Source organism: Dromiciops gliroides, chromosome 3, assembly GCF_019393635.1.
Source record: "Dromiciops gliroides isolate mDroGli1 chromosome 3, mDroGli1.pri, whole genome shotgun sequence".
NCBI lineage: Eukaryota > Metazoa > Chordata > Mammalia > Microbiotheria > Microbiotheriidae > Dromiciops > Dromiciops gliroides.
The window spans coordinates 409,362,788-409,380,968 of NC_057863.1; the positions used below are offsets into that span (position 1 = coordinate 409,362,788).

The window sequence follows — 18,181 nt, forward strand, 5'->3', positions numbered from 1 at the left end:
TGGAACAGTTTGTTATTTCCTTCTCTGGTGGATTAAGGCAAACAGGGTTAAGTGACTTGCCTACGGTCACATAGTGAGTGTGTGAGGCTGGATTTGAATTCAGGTCTTCCTGACTCCAGGCCCAGTACCCTATCCACTGAGCCATCTAGCTCACTCCTTTGAAAGCAAAACATTTGTCAATCAGTAGACGCCCTTCTCTGGGAATGCTGCTGTCAGCGTGAGCAAGCCTTCGAGCCTTTTCTCAAGACATGTCTGAAGTAACAAATTGTTTATTTTTCAGGACGCCTTTGCACTATGCAGCTGCGAATTGTCATTTCCACTGTATTGAGACATTAGTGAACACCGGGGCCAACATTAACGAGACAGATGACTGGGGACGAACGCCTTTACACTATGCTGCAGCTTCAGACATGGATAGAAAGTAAAAAAAATAAGCTCATACATGTTCCCTCTTGGGGATGGGGGAAGGGTTTGTCAAGGTTCTTTTCTCTCTCTTGCTTTTTAAAAGAAAACCTGCTAATGAAGGAAGGAATCTCTTCTCCCATTCAGGCAGAGTAGTTTGAATTGCTTTGCCTTTGACCCTGGGTTCCCCCTTGGTGTCCATACATTCCACTGTCTTCCCATTTGACCTTCCTATACCACCACACAATTTCTTCCCTCTCTTCTCCATTCCTTGCTTTTGAAATGCTGAGTGGGACTGCCAAGTTTAGGGCTTCCATTCATTAAAATCTGGTGTAATCTGTTTTGGCATATACTTCAGGTTCCATTGTTAGCCCCTTCTAAATGCTTCATTTGCCATTAAATTTATATTTGTTCATATACTTGCCACCCATGAGAAATACTCATCTGTCTGTAATCTTAGCAGCCTTCAAACAGTGCTATCTGTATGTGAGGAACAAGGCATTATTGATGTTAACCTTGGGTGTGAATGCCATTTCAGGAGCTGGATGGAAGGTTAGGGAGGAAATTGATTGCTAGAGATGGACATGTTGTCAGGGATCTGTGGAGATAGAAATGGAAATTAGATATAAGGTAACTCAATGCAGTAAACAAATGGTGGGTGAAAGGGGTGAATAGCTGGTGCTATAATTTTAAAGTCCCTCAGAACCAGCGGCTTTGGGGGAGGAAATACTATTTAGTTCCCCTATTTGGAGAACTATTTTATCCTGAGACATTCTGGTCTTTCCCTTGTCCCTGTGTGATAGGGGTGGGCTCTAGGTTGTTGCTATCACTAACACCCCCTCATAGAGATTATGTCCACATAATGTTACCATGTTGGGGCACAGCACTGTCTGTTGCCATTCAGAATCACAAAGTCATCCAGATGTTGGTCTTTGTTCAGCCTTTGGAGGAAACAATTGCCAACAATCATTAAGGGCTTAATATGTACCAGGCACTGTGAACACAAAGAAGGCAGAAATAGTTCCCGCCTTCAAGAGGCTCACATTCTTGCATGGGAGACAGCTTGCAAGTTGTACATAACAGATTTGCAATCATTCTTTTTTAGTATACTATGTTATGGAAATGCTTGCTTTATTCCATAAATCAAAAACAAATTTAATTTAATTTTAAAAACCAACTATGCCTATAAAAGATAAATGTAAATGGGAGGTAATATCAGAGGCAAGACATTATAACAGAGGGATGGGTATGGGGGAGGGAAGAAAGTAGGAGAGGGACCAGGAAAAGGTGGCATTTTTGCTGAGATTTTAAGGAAGCCATGAGATAGAGATAAGGAAGGGAGGAATTCCAGACATGGAGGACAGCCAGGAAAAAATGCCCAGAGTCCAGATAGGAAGCATCTTGCATGGCAAATGCCAAGGAGACAACGTCACAACAATTATAAGACAGCACAGAAACCCTGGGCAGTGACAGATTGTTAGAAGCCTTTCAGATTCTAGCTGAAGAATGTTAGTTTGGGCCCTATCTCCTAATGAATGAGACACCAAACAGGGAAGGGATCAGGAAGGGGCAGAAAAGAGACATCAGGAGAGTCAGAAAAAGTCAAAGATGGAAGTCCTATTGCCCAAGAGCTTAGACTGTACTGCGGAGGGCATGGCCAGTAACTGTCATGCTAAATCACAGACCTCTGAATGCTTTTAAGGTTGTACTATTCCTAGTGAGAATTCTTTGGAGAGGGGGGACTCCCTGGATTTCTCCACTGAGAAGAAGCCCTTTCCATGAATCAGGAGAGCTCAAAGATTCTCCTTTTGCTTGCTTGCTTGGGATTGGGGTGGAGAGGGGCAGGGAAGGGCAAACCATGCCCTGAACTAGTAACTACTTTGCCATTTTGTAAATAAGTTGCATTTTTCTATCCCTTGTACTAAGAAGAAAGAACATTTTGGGGAACACCCATGAAAACGCGGAAGAACTTGAAAGAGCCAGTGAGCTAAAGGAAAAGGAAGCTGCTTCGTAAGTGTGTTCTCAATGTTGCTGCCTGAATCTGATTGTGATCTTCCTTCTCTCAGGGTTGGTGTGGGGTGGGGGTATATGAGAACTCTGAACTTTGAACTCAAAGACTGGCCTATGTTAATTTATGGTGGCCCAGCAAACTCACTGTCTGAGCTGTAGATCTGTGGAGGTAATTTTGGACCCTCACTTCAGTATAAAACAATTTATTCTCTTAATGCATCTTTAAATAATTCTGTTTTCAGACCTGGACCTCTGCATGTATGTAATGCACCAATGATTATACTAGGGGAGAGTGGGTGTGACTTGTACTCTGTCAGGAACCTTCAAAACAACAACACCTAGTATTTATATAGCACTTTACAAAGCACTTTATAAATGTTATCTCATTTGGTTCTCACAACAACCCTGGGACAAAGATGCTATTACTATGCCCATCTTAAGGATGAGCAAACTGAAGCAGGTGGAGAGTAAGTGACAGCCAGAGTCACACAGGTAGTAAGTGTCCACGGTGGGATTTGAACTAGGATGTTGCTGTGAGTTCTTCCTTTAGATTGTGAGCTTCTTGAGGCCTTTTTGCCTCTTTTTGTATCCCCACAATACCTGACACAAAGGAGGGGCTTAATAAATGTTTATTGACTGAATGAGTGTCTCCAGGTTCTGCTCTCTATCCACTAACCCACCCAGCTGCCTGCAGGCATCCTTGGTATTATTCCTGATTGTGACACTAACTGGTGTCTCAGGATAAATACCAAAACCTCTTTGTACTTCCAGCTTTCCATACTCATACTGTGAATGACCCTAATTGGCAGTCGTACCAGTGAGGTTATATAATGTTCTTACCAGGGCTTTGAGCTTTTTGTATGATTTTTTTTCTTTTCTTTTTTTTTTTCAGGGCAATGAGTGTTAAGTGACTTGCCCAGGGTCACACAGCTAGTTAAGTATCAAGTGTCTGAGGCTGGATTTGAACTCAGGTCCTCCTGAATCCAAGGCCAGTGCTTTATCCACTGCGCCACCTAGCTGCCCCATTTTTGTATGATTTGTATACAAGAAGTACAAGCAGCTCACAACTTAGAAATACTCAACTAATAACCCATATATTTATGTAGTTGTTTATAGCTACTGCTGTCTCTGCATCTTCTTGGGTCTCTCATCAAACCTCTTTCCACATTTCCCATAGAGCTCCCACTGCTGCCATATGTTCTAGGAGACAGAATTGGAAATTCTATTAGTCTCTGGGGGGTGCTGAACTCACCACAAATATCAGGATTCCCAGTCATTGGAGAACCCCTTCACTCTCCCTTGTCTTGCTCCTGTCACATTCAAAGAAATAAGTTGTCACAGACCTCTTCTCTCATCACGAACAACCTTTCCCTTAGAAGCTGTAAAAGCACCTCTCTTCTTTTCCTCCTTATCTAGTCCCTTCTGTCAGTAGAGTTTTTTTCTCTATCTTATTCCACTCTCTTCCTCTTCCCCTGCTTCCCCCAAATGTCTTTAGAGTCAGGAGAGGAGCGACGTGAGTAGATTTTATGATATTATTATAGGTCAGCTCTATTATATTTGAATAGTCCTATCTGAGATGTCTCAGGAACATAACCACCCTTTCTAACATTGTTTCAATGGGAAATTTCATTGCAAGGTGGAAAACGTTTTGGAATATAATCCATTGGTAAATTGAGCACTGTGTATAGTGAGAGTTTTTAGAAATTTTGGGGTACAGATCCCTTTGGCAGTCAAGTGAAACCTACGAACTCTTTCTCAGTAGAATGTTGTTGTTTAATTAGAAATGGAAGGAAACATTAAATATCAATTAGTGAAAGCAAAGATGTAATTTTTTCCCATCCAAGTTCAGAAACCCCACTAAAATCCATTCACAGACCACTGGTCCTAAGGTTAACCGTGATCTATATGAAGGAACCTTATCAAACTGTTGGCTACAGAACCTAATTTTGTTCATAAGGGGGCCCATTTTGGACCCTGCCTATGACAGATTAGCTCTGAAAGTATCTTACAGTCTCAAAGACAGCATTATAATAAGGTTCCATGCCATATTTTGATTTGTTAATAAACATATTACATCCAGGTCCCAATTAGTGTGAATAATGAATCCCCTGAAGTGATGGCATATATTCAAATTCGCATTATTGAGAGTTATAATTATGTAAAATATGGTCATTGGTTCTAGCTCAATGGAAATATGCAGTGAGAATTCCCACTTTAGGGAATTTGTTACTAATAAATCGGGACCTAGCTATTTGTAAGATACATGACATAGATTTGGTTTTCATAAGTAATTTAACCACTAATTTCCTGTCATTTTACTATAAATTAATGCAAGTTTTATTTGCATTTTTTTATGATTTATCCATTTTACTTTGTGCCCTAATCTATACAAATAATGCTATGAGTTTTCAAAGAAGCTATGGGCATTTTATGTTGACTGCTCATGTGACTCTTTAATGGGAAGAAATAACACCATGTATTTTTTAAAAATTTAATTCTAGAGTTAAAAAAATGATTTGACTTCATAAAGGCCAAAACATTTTTTGATATAATTTCTTTGACACCAAAACTGAACACATTTTATCTCAGTCATCCAGTCACTTGCCATTCCAGCAAGATTTTATTATTTCAAACAGATGGGTAGTCATTCTAGTTCAAGCTTTTTAGGGAAGGTAATTCAGCCTCCTTTTTTCCATAACCTGTTCCTATGTTTACAACTCTGTCTAGAGGATTTTACAAAATCTAAACTAATCCCTAATGGTACAATTTAAGTGCATTTCTTCACATTTTGTGCTTAGTGTAATAACTTCATTGTTCTTGAAGAATATACATTCTCTTTCTTAAGCTTTCAGTATATTGTCTGAGCAAAAATACTTGCCTTCTTTTTATCTGTCTTCACAACACCTATTTACCAACATTTTAACTGTCATTTGTAGTCTACTTGGAAAGTAAGATTTTAAACAAAAATAAAACCATTTGGAGGAGGGGTATGGCTATTGAATTAGCTGGACCGCTTTTTTGTTTCTTGTACATTGGGATGTGCGTTTCTCCGAATTATGATCCCATGGTATTGAGGAAAGAGAGATTGTTTACACCGAGATGGACAGAACTATAATTTCCTCTTGTGGCAACTCCTTGATACCAAAATATGCTCTAAAATTTAAAATGACAGGAGTAATCTGAAGCAATAAGCTTCTGAACGGCCTAAAAAATGATGTATGAAAGGTACTTTATCACCCGGAAGCATAAAATGTCAATAATAAGGATTTTAATTTTAGAGATACTTAGAAACATACTTGAAATTATCAAGAATATTTTATGAGAGAGTAGAGGTGAGGATGTCATTGCATATGGCTTTGGTGACTAGAGATTGTAAATAGGTACTCTTTGATAACGTCTTTACAATCAAAAACAAACTAAAAAATGCCTCACTGTCTATTTACAGATGTCTGGAATTTCTACTTCAAAATGATGCAAACCCATCAATTCGGGACAAAGAAGGTTACAACACTGTACATTATGCTGCAGCCTATGGCCACCGACAATGTCTGGAATTGGTGAGTCTCTTTTTTCCACCTTGAAAATGTTGATGATTGCTCAGAAAAAAAGTCTATTTACTCAAGTAATCTCTGGAAAGCCTTGCTAAAATATAGGCTCCCCCTCCCAAAGTAGATGCCCTCTAATTCCTTCCCCTCCTACAAGATTCTTTCTGAACTTCATCTTTCTTCCTTGTTTCCTCCAGCCCTTCCCCTTTCACTTCCCCCAACTACTTGCTTAGTCAATTCTCCTCTCTTTCCTATATCTCTGCCATATATTGACCTATTTTCCTTTACCTACAAACATCTTCAAGTCTTTACTGTCCTGAGACATTCTTTCCCTAGACTCCGATAACTTCTTGGAGCCCCTCCCCTAGCTCTTGCCTTCTTCCTGACAAACTTCTTAAATTTCATCATTTATTTATTTATTTTAAAGGTTCATTTTTTAGATTTTGAATTTCAAATTCTCTCCCTCCCCCACCCATTGAGAAGGCAAGCAATATGATATCAATTATACATGTGAAAACATGCAAAACATATTTCCTTATTAGTCATGTTGCAAAAAAAATTTAAAAAGCAAATATAAAGTGAAAAAAATAATGTTTCAATCTGCCCTCAGAGTTCATCAGTGAATAACATTTTTTGTCATGAATCCTTTGGAATCGACTGACAAACTCCCTGAGATTAGTCTATACTTGTTTGCTCTGCTTCCTCACTCAGCTTTTACTAAAGCAGTGCTCTCAAAAAGACACCAGTGACATCCTAACTACCAAATCACACAGTCTTCCTCCCCAACCTCTTTTGCATCTGACCCTATTGCCTGACCAATACCTTCATCTTAACTACTTGGCTCTGTGTGGCTATTAAGAATATGGAAACAGCAATAGGCTTATGAGAATCTCAGAATATCCCTAAGGTTCTCTGATATGAAATTAGTAAGTAACTCTTCAGGTTCCTGTCATTCAAAAGTACCATATTGGGGGCGGCTAGGTGGCGCAGTGGATAAAGCACCGGCCCTGGATTCAGGAGGACCTAAGTTCAAATCCGGCCTCAGACACTTGACACTTACTAGCTGTGTGACCCTGGGCAAGTCACTTAACCCCCATTGCCCTGCAAAAAAAAACAAAAAAACCAAACAAACAAAAGTACTAAATATGGATGTTTGTTTGTCCCTCTTCAATCTCACTCCTGGTAACAGCTGTATTTAGAAACATTTGGCATCCGAAACCCACTGCTTTATGCGTAAAAGATACTGTCAGTCAGTCAACAAGGATTAATTAGGCCCTTAGTATGGGTCAGGGTCATGACATCATTTCTGACTGGGTAAATGGAGATTCATCTTCTTACTTTACACAGGTTTGTTTTTCTTTCAATAATAATTTTCAGAATAATTAAACTTTATATAAAAGAAAATACTTGAATTTAATCAGCTTCATGATCTTTTGAGGACTTGGTGAAGAATACAGCTACCTTCTTTCTAGTTTTTAACATCTAAATGGAAACAACCAAGCAATCCCTAGGTCTTTTTTCTATCACCCAAGCCAATTAATAGCTTTTTTTTTCTGTAGCTTGAAGCTTGTCGGCTCAATTTAAATGGTACTTAATGCTATTCTTACTAAAACAACTTATAATGAGTACCAAAGGGCTATCATGAGGAAAATACCTAATTTGACAAACCTGTCCTCTTAAAGACCTTACTCTTTGGGCCAGGAAACATGATTGCTCATATCCTATTCATTTAGTTTTTTGTTCATTCTGACCATTCATGAAGAATCCCCAAGTCTTCTTTACTAGATCATCTATGGATGTCAGTGCCTATCTGCACTGAATTTGTTAGTGATACTACTGTCTAATGTTTATTTCCTCATGTAGTCCCAGAATACCCCTGTGGAAAAGGAGAAAATATAAGAGCTCTTTTGAAAGAGCCCATCTACTCATCGTAATAAAGTTCTAGATGAAATATGATACTGTGAATATCCAATCACACTCCCTGAAATTGGAGTACATTGTCAAGAATCAGGGCAGGTTTGATTAGTCCTTTTCCCCAAAACTTGCATTATAAAGTTGGCTTATTTTTTGTTATAATTCCATTGACAAATGTGTCAGGGGAGGAGAAATACCTGACAGAATTTATTCTTGATTTTAAGGAAAACAGCCCGTGCAAATATATTCCATGATATGTTAAGGGGTAAATGTATTTTACAAAGTATACTCACAAAGTAATGATTTTTCTGTTTGACAATAAGTTTTAACTAAATGCATCATCATTGTATTTTCAATGGGATAATCACATTGTTAAATACTACAACTTTAATATCATATGGCATTTCAGGGTAGGTGTTTTTTTAAGTTTTTAGTCCAGATAATACGTTTGAATGCCAGAGCCTGGTAATTTAAAAAAGTAATTGGCCAATAATCTCTCCTTTAATATCTAAGTAGTACATTATTGCTTTGATTCTTAAGGGGGAGGCATTTATATGACATTTCTGTTATCCGATGAAAAGGCTTTCTTTTAACACCAGAGATTCACAGGGAGTCCTGCCTGATGATGAAATTATCCCTCTGATTAGATAAACACTTGACAACCCTGTCTTGTATGTTGGAAAGAGATGGTTATTTATGGCAATTATAAGGCCCAGAAAAAAATGGGGAGGGAGAGCTTATGATCTTATTCTTCACTGCCAATTAAAAAGGACCTAGTTGTCTACAGAGGTGCCTGAACTGTGGGCATTTTGGGAAAAAAAATTTTTATTTTACTCAGCTATTTAGAACAAACAACAGAGGGTTATGGGGCAAAGTAAGGTGTTTTGATTTATTTTCTTTAGTTCAAAAGCAGCATTTATTGGGGTGGTGAAATACTCCCTAAACTCCTTTGTGAGCATAATTGCCACTAAACAATGTGACTGACTGTGCAGAGTATAAACATCCCTATAGACACCTAATTCTGGGCCCATGTCTGTGTATTTGTCATGGAAGTAGCTTGTTGATATGAATGTCTGGGAGCTCCTGTCCCTTAACTTTTCCCTCTACCTTTCTCCTAACTTTGCGAGTATTTAATCTAATTGTTGGAATTCCATAGAGTATAAGGGAGATATATTTGGGTAAGAGATAAGTATCACCATTTGATGATACAGCTGTCCCTAGAGAAAAAAAGAGAGGAAAGGACCTCCCAGTAGGATAGCTCTAAGAATTTTGCCCCTTAGGAACTGTAGAGGGTTCCAAAATAATTAGGTTGGAACAACTGTGAAGTTTGTCTTTTGAATCTCCACATTTCTCTTACCATTTATGCCTCTTTACCATGAAACACAAGAACAATTATGCATATTATTAAATGAATCAGATTTATTTTATTTTGTATGTTTAATTTGATTATGACACTGAACTCTTTACATGTAAACTTGGTCTTCATAGTTCACTTGATTACAGACTCATGGTTGTCTGCTCAGTTTTAGCTATTTAGAGGAAATATTGTAGTATACCCAGTAGTTTTGCAACATTAAAAATAGATATTTTTTCACATTTAAGATTAAAAAAAAACACTTCCGGGTAGAGAGACTCTGCTAATGAACCATCTTCACTGTGTAAATAATATTAAATTTGAGAAGAAGTGAGTCCTTTAAGGAGAATAGATATTATTCTCTCACATCCCATTATTATCCCTTTTCAATGTTTGTTATACTTGTTTGGTAAGGAAAGAGAGAAGATGGAGGAAATAAATCCCTAATTGGAATCTGTATGTGACACGTGTGTGTGTGTGTGTGTGTGTGTGTGTAGAAGTTTTCAGAGGAATAACACTTTCTTTTCTTCATGGCAACATTCAGTGATAATGAATATATGCTATGTTATTTCCAGTGAACTTATGCCATGTTATTGAAATGGGGCAATTAGAAGTGACATAACAGTTGCACCAATAGCATCGAGAAATCAAGAGTGTTTATACATTTTGTCGTTGTGAATTCTTCTATCTTTTAGCTGCCTTCCTCTGTTCCTTTCCTGTCCTATTCCATTATCATATTCACTCTTCTCTCAGTAAGACAAGAGAAGGCTAGAGATTGTTCCCATATCCCTGGATAAAAGCAGTGTTTTCATGTGTGAACTTTCTCTTAGCTCTGGGCCCCTAACTGCCAAGTGATATTGGTTCTGAATAACAACATGAAATGTTAAATGCTGTGCTTGTCTTAGAGTGGAAGTGGAAGAATCCTTACTGGTGGTTCTGAATAAGAACATATACCTTTAGATTTAATTACATAGGTATCTCTTAGCAAACAAATGGAATAAATAGCTAGCTGGATGAGGTAACAACTAAATCAGAGCTCAGGGACAACCAAAGGAGACTGGGAGGTGTTGGTAGTATATCACCATGTACAATGTATGGCTACCTCTTTGTGAGAATCTCCGGAAGAGATTTACTTCATTGATAATGTTATTTTTAGGTCTTTAGAATTGCAGAAATATGACCTCCCAAAAAGTTCCAGAGAATCTCAATATATCAACACTCAAGCCAGAATTGAATTGTAATCAACATGTCTAGTCACTTTTTTCTGAAAAAAGAAGGAAGTCATTTAGAGGGAATACTACTGGATGACCATTTGTGTGGGATGTTATCCTCATCTGGGAAATGAGGGCATTGAACACAGCCTCTAAAGTCCCTTCTAATTCTACATCTCTAATCTTATGATTGCTGGTCTGGAGCAGTATGAACTAAATGCCTTTTTACTCTGAGAGCTACATCATTCTGAAATTTCCAAAGGAATCTTCAGTCTCCAGAAGTCATTGTTTTATAGAAGTCTTTGGGGGTGTGGATAACCTTGCAACAATCTCCCAATGAGCAGTGTTTCTCAAAAATGCCATGTCTTCTTTTCCACTATTTTTTTCAGTGTACGGGAACATGAAAGTCTATAGGGACTTTTAGGATGAGTAGGAGAGCTCATGGACATTCATATCTTATTCATTATTATGGAGGAAGTATAAGCTCAGAGATTTCTAACCAGAATTTTGAAGTCACTCTATATCTCTTTGATACTTGAATGAATGATAAAACATTTATTAAGCATTTATTATGAGCCAAGTACTGTGCTGAGGGTTGGGGATATAAAAACAAAGAAGGGAAACAGTCTATGTTCTTGGTAAATTTCTATTTTAATAGGGAAAGACAATATATAAAAGAGAACTGGAAGTGTGGCAGTATGGTCCAGAAATTCCTTTTTGAGTTTTTTTTTTTTTTTTTGGAGGAGAGATGAGGATACGACAGACACCAGGGGTTATGCTTAAGCTTGACCCATCTCTTTTTACTTTTTGTCCTTCATTCTCTCTAACATCATTTCTATAATGATATTCCCTCCAATTCTCCCCTTATTTAAGAATATATAAAAATCTATGCTCATAGATCTTATATATAATGTTGAAAGACATTTTAGTAAATGGTATATATAGTGATAGATAACTATAGTTTATATGTACTACACACACATACATGTGTGTGTGTGTTATATGTAGCTATATAGTAAAATTGCCTCCATTACTGTGACTTCTGCCAGATGAGTAGTGGACCCTGGGGTGGAAGGATTGGGGCATAGTAGAAAGTGATAAAGAATATAATTACTGGTACAGAAGATTTTAAGGGTTATCTACCAAAATTCTAGGATGAGAGATCAAGAGACTGGGAGTGGTAGAGAGGGAGGATGAGGTTATAGTTTAAAGAAGACATTTGAAGGAAATTAAGGAGACGGCACATGTCTGAAGCTGTGTTATATGTATATGAAGGAGAGAGAAGTTATTCAGGTAAAAATTCTTTTTTAAGAGCTGCATTTACTTACAAGAGATATCATCTTTATGTAAAATGTATGTTCCTTGACAAAGTGCACTTAATAAACTCAAAGTTCTGTTACATCAGAGAAGACCTGTGGAAGTTTATTTGTATAACTGGACCATTGCAGTCAGCTCTTAAAGGGAGGAAATATGGATAGTCCAAAAGTCATTAATATATAATTTTAGAATATAAAATATATGTTGGTGTTTGTTTTTTTCCTGTAGCCAAGTCAGCTTTTACTTTTGCTTAGGCTGAAATTAAGTTCTCTCTACTCCCATAAGCCATCACCCTAGGGAACTTGCCTTGCCCAAGAACACATTAATAATGGAAGGAGGTAGTAAAGCAACCAGATGACAACAGGGAAGCCCTAGATTAAAATTCTAGATTATTAATGTCTATGAATAAACCCTGTTCTACATAGTCCACATATGAATAAAATAAAAGTTGGCTATAATTCTGACTGAATGCTAATTTTTTTGACCCTTATTTTAACCAGCCCAGATGTTAACAAGATCACTTTAACTTAGTATCTGCCACCACATTTGAACAACTACTGTTTTACACTAATCTGTAGCACACTGGATTTATAAGCATATTTGAACAACTACTGGTTTACACTAATGTATGGCATCCTGGATTTATTTATAAGTGGAATTTTGGGGGACAGCTAGGTGGCACAATGAATAAAGCACCAGCCCTGGATTCAGGAGGACCTGAGTTCAAATCCAGCCTCGGACACTTGACACTTACTAGCTGTGTGACTCTAAGCGAGTCACTTAACCCTCATTACCCAAAATAAATAAATAGATAGATAAATAAATAAATATAAGTGGAATTTTTTAAAAGGTGACTTTTGTATAAATAAGTGAAATGTCTCTTTCATTTTAAAAGTCTTCCACAACTTTGAAAGAAACATGATTTTTTTGGGGGGGGGGTGAGACAATTGGGGTTAAGTGACTTGCCCAGGGTCACACATCTAATAAGTGTCGAGTTTCTGAAGCCAGATTTGAACATAGATGGAACTTCTCAGAGGCTGCAAATCTAACTATTTATAAGTTGTAATTCATTTTGAGGGGCTACCTGGTGTAGTTGAAAGAGCGCTGCTCTTGTAATCAAGAGATACCTGGGTGTGCAGCCCTAGATGGGCACTTCCTCACTTATCCTCTCATAGCCTCTACAAAATCAGGATAATAATACTTGTTCTAAGCTCTCAGGATTGTTGTCAGCAATATGTTATGAAAACCATAAGAACATATAAGTGTAAGCTACTCCTGGTCTTTCAGTAGCAATGAGCTATCTGCTCCAGAGTTACAGGCATTACCATTAGACAAGTCATAATCTCTCCCAGTGATAGTAACAAAAGAGTCCTCCCGGGTGGTGGTTTTTTTTGTTTGTTTTTTTGTTTGTTTTTACAGTAGTTTGCATTCTCACAGTCTCTTAGTCTTTGGGATATTTTATTTTTATAGAATCTCATGGTCTCTATGACCTTAGATTCAAATTCAGACACCACTCATTAAGTGCCTATTGTGCCATGCACTGGGGGAAGATGAAGAATTTAAGGAAAATGCAGTTTCTGCCTTCATGGAATTTAGAGTGATCTTGAGTAATTGTTTCTTTTTTGGGGGGGGGTTGTGGGGGCAATGAGGGTTAAATGACTTGCCCAGGGTCACACAGCTACTAGGTGTCAAGTGTCTGAGGCCAGATTTGAACTCAGGTCCTCCTGAATCCAGGGCCAGTGCTTTATCCATTGTGCCACCTAGCTGCCCCCTTGAGCAATTGTTTCTTAAGTGAGGGCCGCAGCTTCCTAAGAGGCAATGACTTGACCTCAAGAGCTGTGTGATAAGCTAGTCAGAGGTAAAGAAGATAGGTCACATTTCATCCTCTTCAATAGCCAAAAATAGGGTTTGTCTCCAATACAATCACCCTTTCATCATCATAACTTTCATTTATATAGCACTTTGTGAGATTTTCAGAGAGTTTGAAAAATATCTCATTTTTTTCTAACAACAACCCTGAGAAATGAATTTATTCCCCATTTTATAGACAAAGAAACTGTTGAAAACAGCGATTAGGGGCAGCTAGGTGGCGCAGTGGATAGAGCACTGGCCCTGGAGTCAGGAGTACCTGAGTTCAAATCCGGCCTCAGACACTTAACACTTACTAGCTGTGTGACCTTGGGCAAGTCACTTAACCCCAATTGCCTCACTAAAAAAAAAAAAGAAAGAAAGAAAACAGCGATTAAACGACCAGCTCAGTTACATAGCTAGTAAGTGTCCAAGACCAGATTTGAAGTCAGTTTTTCTCTAGGTCCAGCATTCTATCCACTGTTCCACCTACCTGCCTCTTTCCCCACAACACTTGGCTGGCCAGTCATTATCTTTCTTCTTCCTACCACTTTTTCCCCTGGGAAGGGCCCTTCTGTTCTTCACTAGCATGATGTAGAGCCAGATGTCTGCACTCCTTCAGGTCACTGAACTTTTTAAATCATCCTGCTCCACAAGAGATTTCACCCAGGACCTTTTTGTAGCATTCTGGAATGTCTTCTAGGACCATGTATTATTTTGTATTTATATTATTTGTGTATATGTCATATTACCTCACAAAGGCAAAGATTGTCTTATAGAAACTATCTTTCCCCCCCAGAACTTAGGGTACTGTGTGTTCTGTGCATGGTTGGTACTTGGTTCATTTTTTGAATTTACTTGAAGGAGCAGCATGAAAATTAGAGGCTTCAAAATGGCAACCAGAGTTAAAAGAACCAAAAAGGGAACTGGAGGCCCCAGACCCAAGTCACCAATCTCTTTCATAAAGAACAAAAAGTTAGAAAGAATCCTAAGTTCTACTTCCCATAGATCATCACTACATCATTTTAGACTCTATCCAGTAAATCAAAAACACATTTCCTTACCTATACAGAAGTTGTTCTGTGAACAAAAGTCTAAGTCTCTAAGATAGTACAAAAATACCACTTACCATGTCTGTTGCCAGATATGATATATTCAGAGGGTAGAGGGAGACATGATTATAGTACTTCCTGAGAAAGGCATCCTGATAAATAACTAGGGTGTATTTACTGTTAAAAAAAAAACAAACCAGTGCATGGCTCTAAATGTGGATAAAATCACTCGAATTAAATACCAGGAGTCATTCAGCTATTGAAGAAGTGATTTTCTTCATATTTAACCCTGAGGCATTTGGTAGCTGGGGAGGAAATAATATCTTTTGGGATGAAAGCTTCACAGCATTTTTCCTACAAGAAAAATGTATCATTCCCCCCCGCCAAGGTTGATGCATCAGAGTAATATATTCATACCACCAAACAAAAAAGAAATGTGTTTCAAGTCCTGCTTAAGCTTTAGGTGACTCATACTGCCATGTTTTCCAACCAGCTGTGACACCACTGCCCCTGTTTCAGGAGAATGAAGGGATGAACTTGTCCTATTGACAGGTATTTGTGTCAATCAGAGGTGGCCTAGCTCCACATTTCATACCTTAAAAGCCAGCTGGCTCCCAAGGCAGTGAGTGAAACATTGTCACAAAGTTTTGACTGTTCCCTAAAACCATACCTTAGTCTTCTGGCATTTGCTGACATTCCTTTTCATCTGAAACCTTGAATTTGTCTCTTCTCTTCACTCTTCCCCTTCACCCCTCTTGTCCATTCAACTTTCCACCTATTTGCCATAATTTGTGGACTTGGAGGAGTTACCTTGTTTGTTGATTTCTCAAACTACTCATTTCTTATGATTTATGATTTTCAAGACAGGGGAACCATCACTGGCTCTTCATTAGCTCTTTGTTGAGAAAGTATGATATTTCACAGCTCTATTATTATATGAACTTTCTCTGTAGTAAACTTCTGTTGTATCAAACTAGTTTCAACCTTATCATTATGGAATGGATGTATATTCATCCATTGAACCAGCTTTGTGCCCTGCCCTTGAATGTGTGCTGTTCCTCCAATTCTTGTTATAGAGTGTAACACATTTGATAGTTTGCAGGAAATACAAGGCCATAGCTTTAATCCACATTGGGTTCACTCAGGCCTAGATTTACCCCTAACCTCTTGATACTTGGTTGCCAGCCAGTTGGACATACCTAAACCAAGATAATCCATACAAAAAAATTCTAGCAGAAGGTGTATTCCATTTTTTATATTTTCTGAAATTTATGGGCATACAAATTTTTAAAAAACTTTAAGGAAAATAATCAAATAATATTTTTGAACTCCTCTAATGGTCCCAGAACTATGCAAGAGATATAGTGTACCCATGATAAGGATAAATGACTGCTTCAGGGTGTTGCATATGGAATAGCTGTACCTTGGCAGGATCCTTGCAATTAGAGGTCTGGCACTCAGTGTTTTAGTTCCCATTGGTACAAATAGGTGGGGGAAGGGAGAAATGCATACAAACCAAACTCATGAAAGACCCACTGATAAACCAAAGTTATATATATTATTTTACAGTGAAAAATATAACTATATAGTGGACCAGGTTTGTCTGGTCAATTGGTCATTAACTTATATTACCAGTAGAACCTGTTTGGGAAATTAAATTAAAATAAGGATTATAAAGTCAGAGTAAGAGTAGTTAAATTATCTCAAAGAATATTGCCTTTATGGTCTGATTATCTGGTGTCCTCTTAGAAACATAAAAAACTCAAAGAAACTTGAGATCTTCCCCTAGTCCTTAGATTACTTAGAAGCCATTTAGTTTACCTTTTATTTGAAGTTTATTTGAAGGACCCTACAAATGGTTCTCCTGTGTCTGCTTGAGCATCTCCAACAATTGGGAACTCACTAACTTACTTAGGTAGCCTGTTTCACTTCTCGATACTTCTAGTTGTTAGGTAGTTCTCTCTTATATTGAGCTCTAATCTGCTTCCATGTAAATTCTTCTTATTAGACTTGGTGTTGCCCAATCTGTTCCCTGAGGCCAAGCAAAATAAGTATAATCCCTCTTATGTTTGAGAAGGTTAGTGAGCTTGGCCTTGGTTCCTGGCAAGAGTCTAGAATTTATTATTAAAGGCACACAAAAAGGAAAGAATGCATCAGTATAAGGAGCCAACATGGTTCCACCAAAAATAGGTCAAGTAATCCTTGTAAATTGAATTTTTCAGAATTATACAAATAATGATTTCAAATTATTAGGGATTTTTAAAAAGCTATTTTTCATTGACTTGGGCTATTACCATAACCTTTTTGGTTAGGATTATTCTGGGGAAAAATATAATTTACCTAAGTATTTCACTAAGCCTCTTGGTCCATCTATTCTTGTGGAAATGATGAAGAGATGGGGGTTAGACAAGAGTATCACAAGAAAGATTCAAAACCTATTGAATGGCTGAACAAAAAGCGTACTCAATGGTTCAGTGCTTTAGTGTGCTGGTTAATGTTTAACAACCAGCCCTGGGGGAGGGGGGGGACAACACACTTAAATTTAATCTCTATTATTAACAATTTCTCCAGTCAACAAAACAATACATCAAGTCCTGATTTGTAGCATTTGCCAATTTCTGAGGTGTAATTGCTCACAATGAAAATTTAACAATTAGCTCTTGCCAGCCTGTCCAAGTTAGCTTTAGCACTCCTCTTGTGATGTCAGTTTGGAAGGAGCTTGTTTATACTTTTTTATGCTTGGTTCCATGCTTTTTAAGATAATATAATAGAATTGTGTTTAGTCAATGCCTTATTTAATCAAGGCATTGAGCCTAGGTTTATCCAATTTACAGATTACAAAAAGGTAAGAGTATAGATAGGCAACAAGTTGGTTTACCTAGTTAAGATCCAAAAGCCTTCTTGACAGGTTAGAATATTATGACCTGAGGGGAGGGAGGGAGAAAAATCTGAAATTGTAAAGCTTGTATAAACAAAGGTTGAGAACTATCTTTACATGTAATGGAAAAAAATAAAATACTTTATTAATTTTTTAAAAAAAAGAATATTATGACCTATCTAATGAGATGAATTTTTTGAAAGTTTACATTTGGCTAAAAAAATCAACTTGACAAGTATAAAATAGAGAGAATGTGTCTAGAAAGCAATCCACTTGAAAAGGTGCTGGGGATTTTGGTGAACTGCAAGTTTAATATGTGTCAAAAGTACTGCCCCCCCCCCAAGTTAATTAAATGTCAGGTTACATTAAGAGAGGCGGTGTCCAAATTGGTGATAATCCCGTTGTCCTCTGCCTTGGTAAGAACACATCTGTAGTACTACGTTTAGGTATTTTAGGAAGGATATTGATAAACTGGGTAACATTCAGAGGAAGGCAAGGATGGTGAAGGACTTTGAGATCATATCACATGAACAATGACTTACTAGGGTTGGCTTAGCCTGGAGAAGAGCACACAAATAGCAGAAGGGGTGGAATTCACGAGAACTCCCTTTAAGTATCTGAGGGCTCCTCACGTGCATGAAAGATTATAT

The 18,181-nt window shown here is 37.7% G+C and overlaps 1 protein-coding gene across 1 annotated transcript in view; it reads left to right on the plus strand.

The window, feature by feature from the left end:
- The window catches only part of ANKRD44 (ankyrin repeat domain 44), a 359,716-nt gene that overhangs the window by 263,505 nt on the left and 78,030 nt on the right, over positions 1–18,181 (plus strand). Inside the window, 3 exon segments of the mRNA XM_043993594.1 lie at positions 281–421; positions 2,332–2,412; positions 5,858–5,969. Coding sequence (XP_043849529.1) covers positions 281–421; positions 2,332–2,412; positions 5,858–5,969 — 334 coding nt within the window.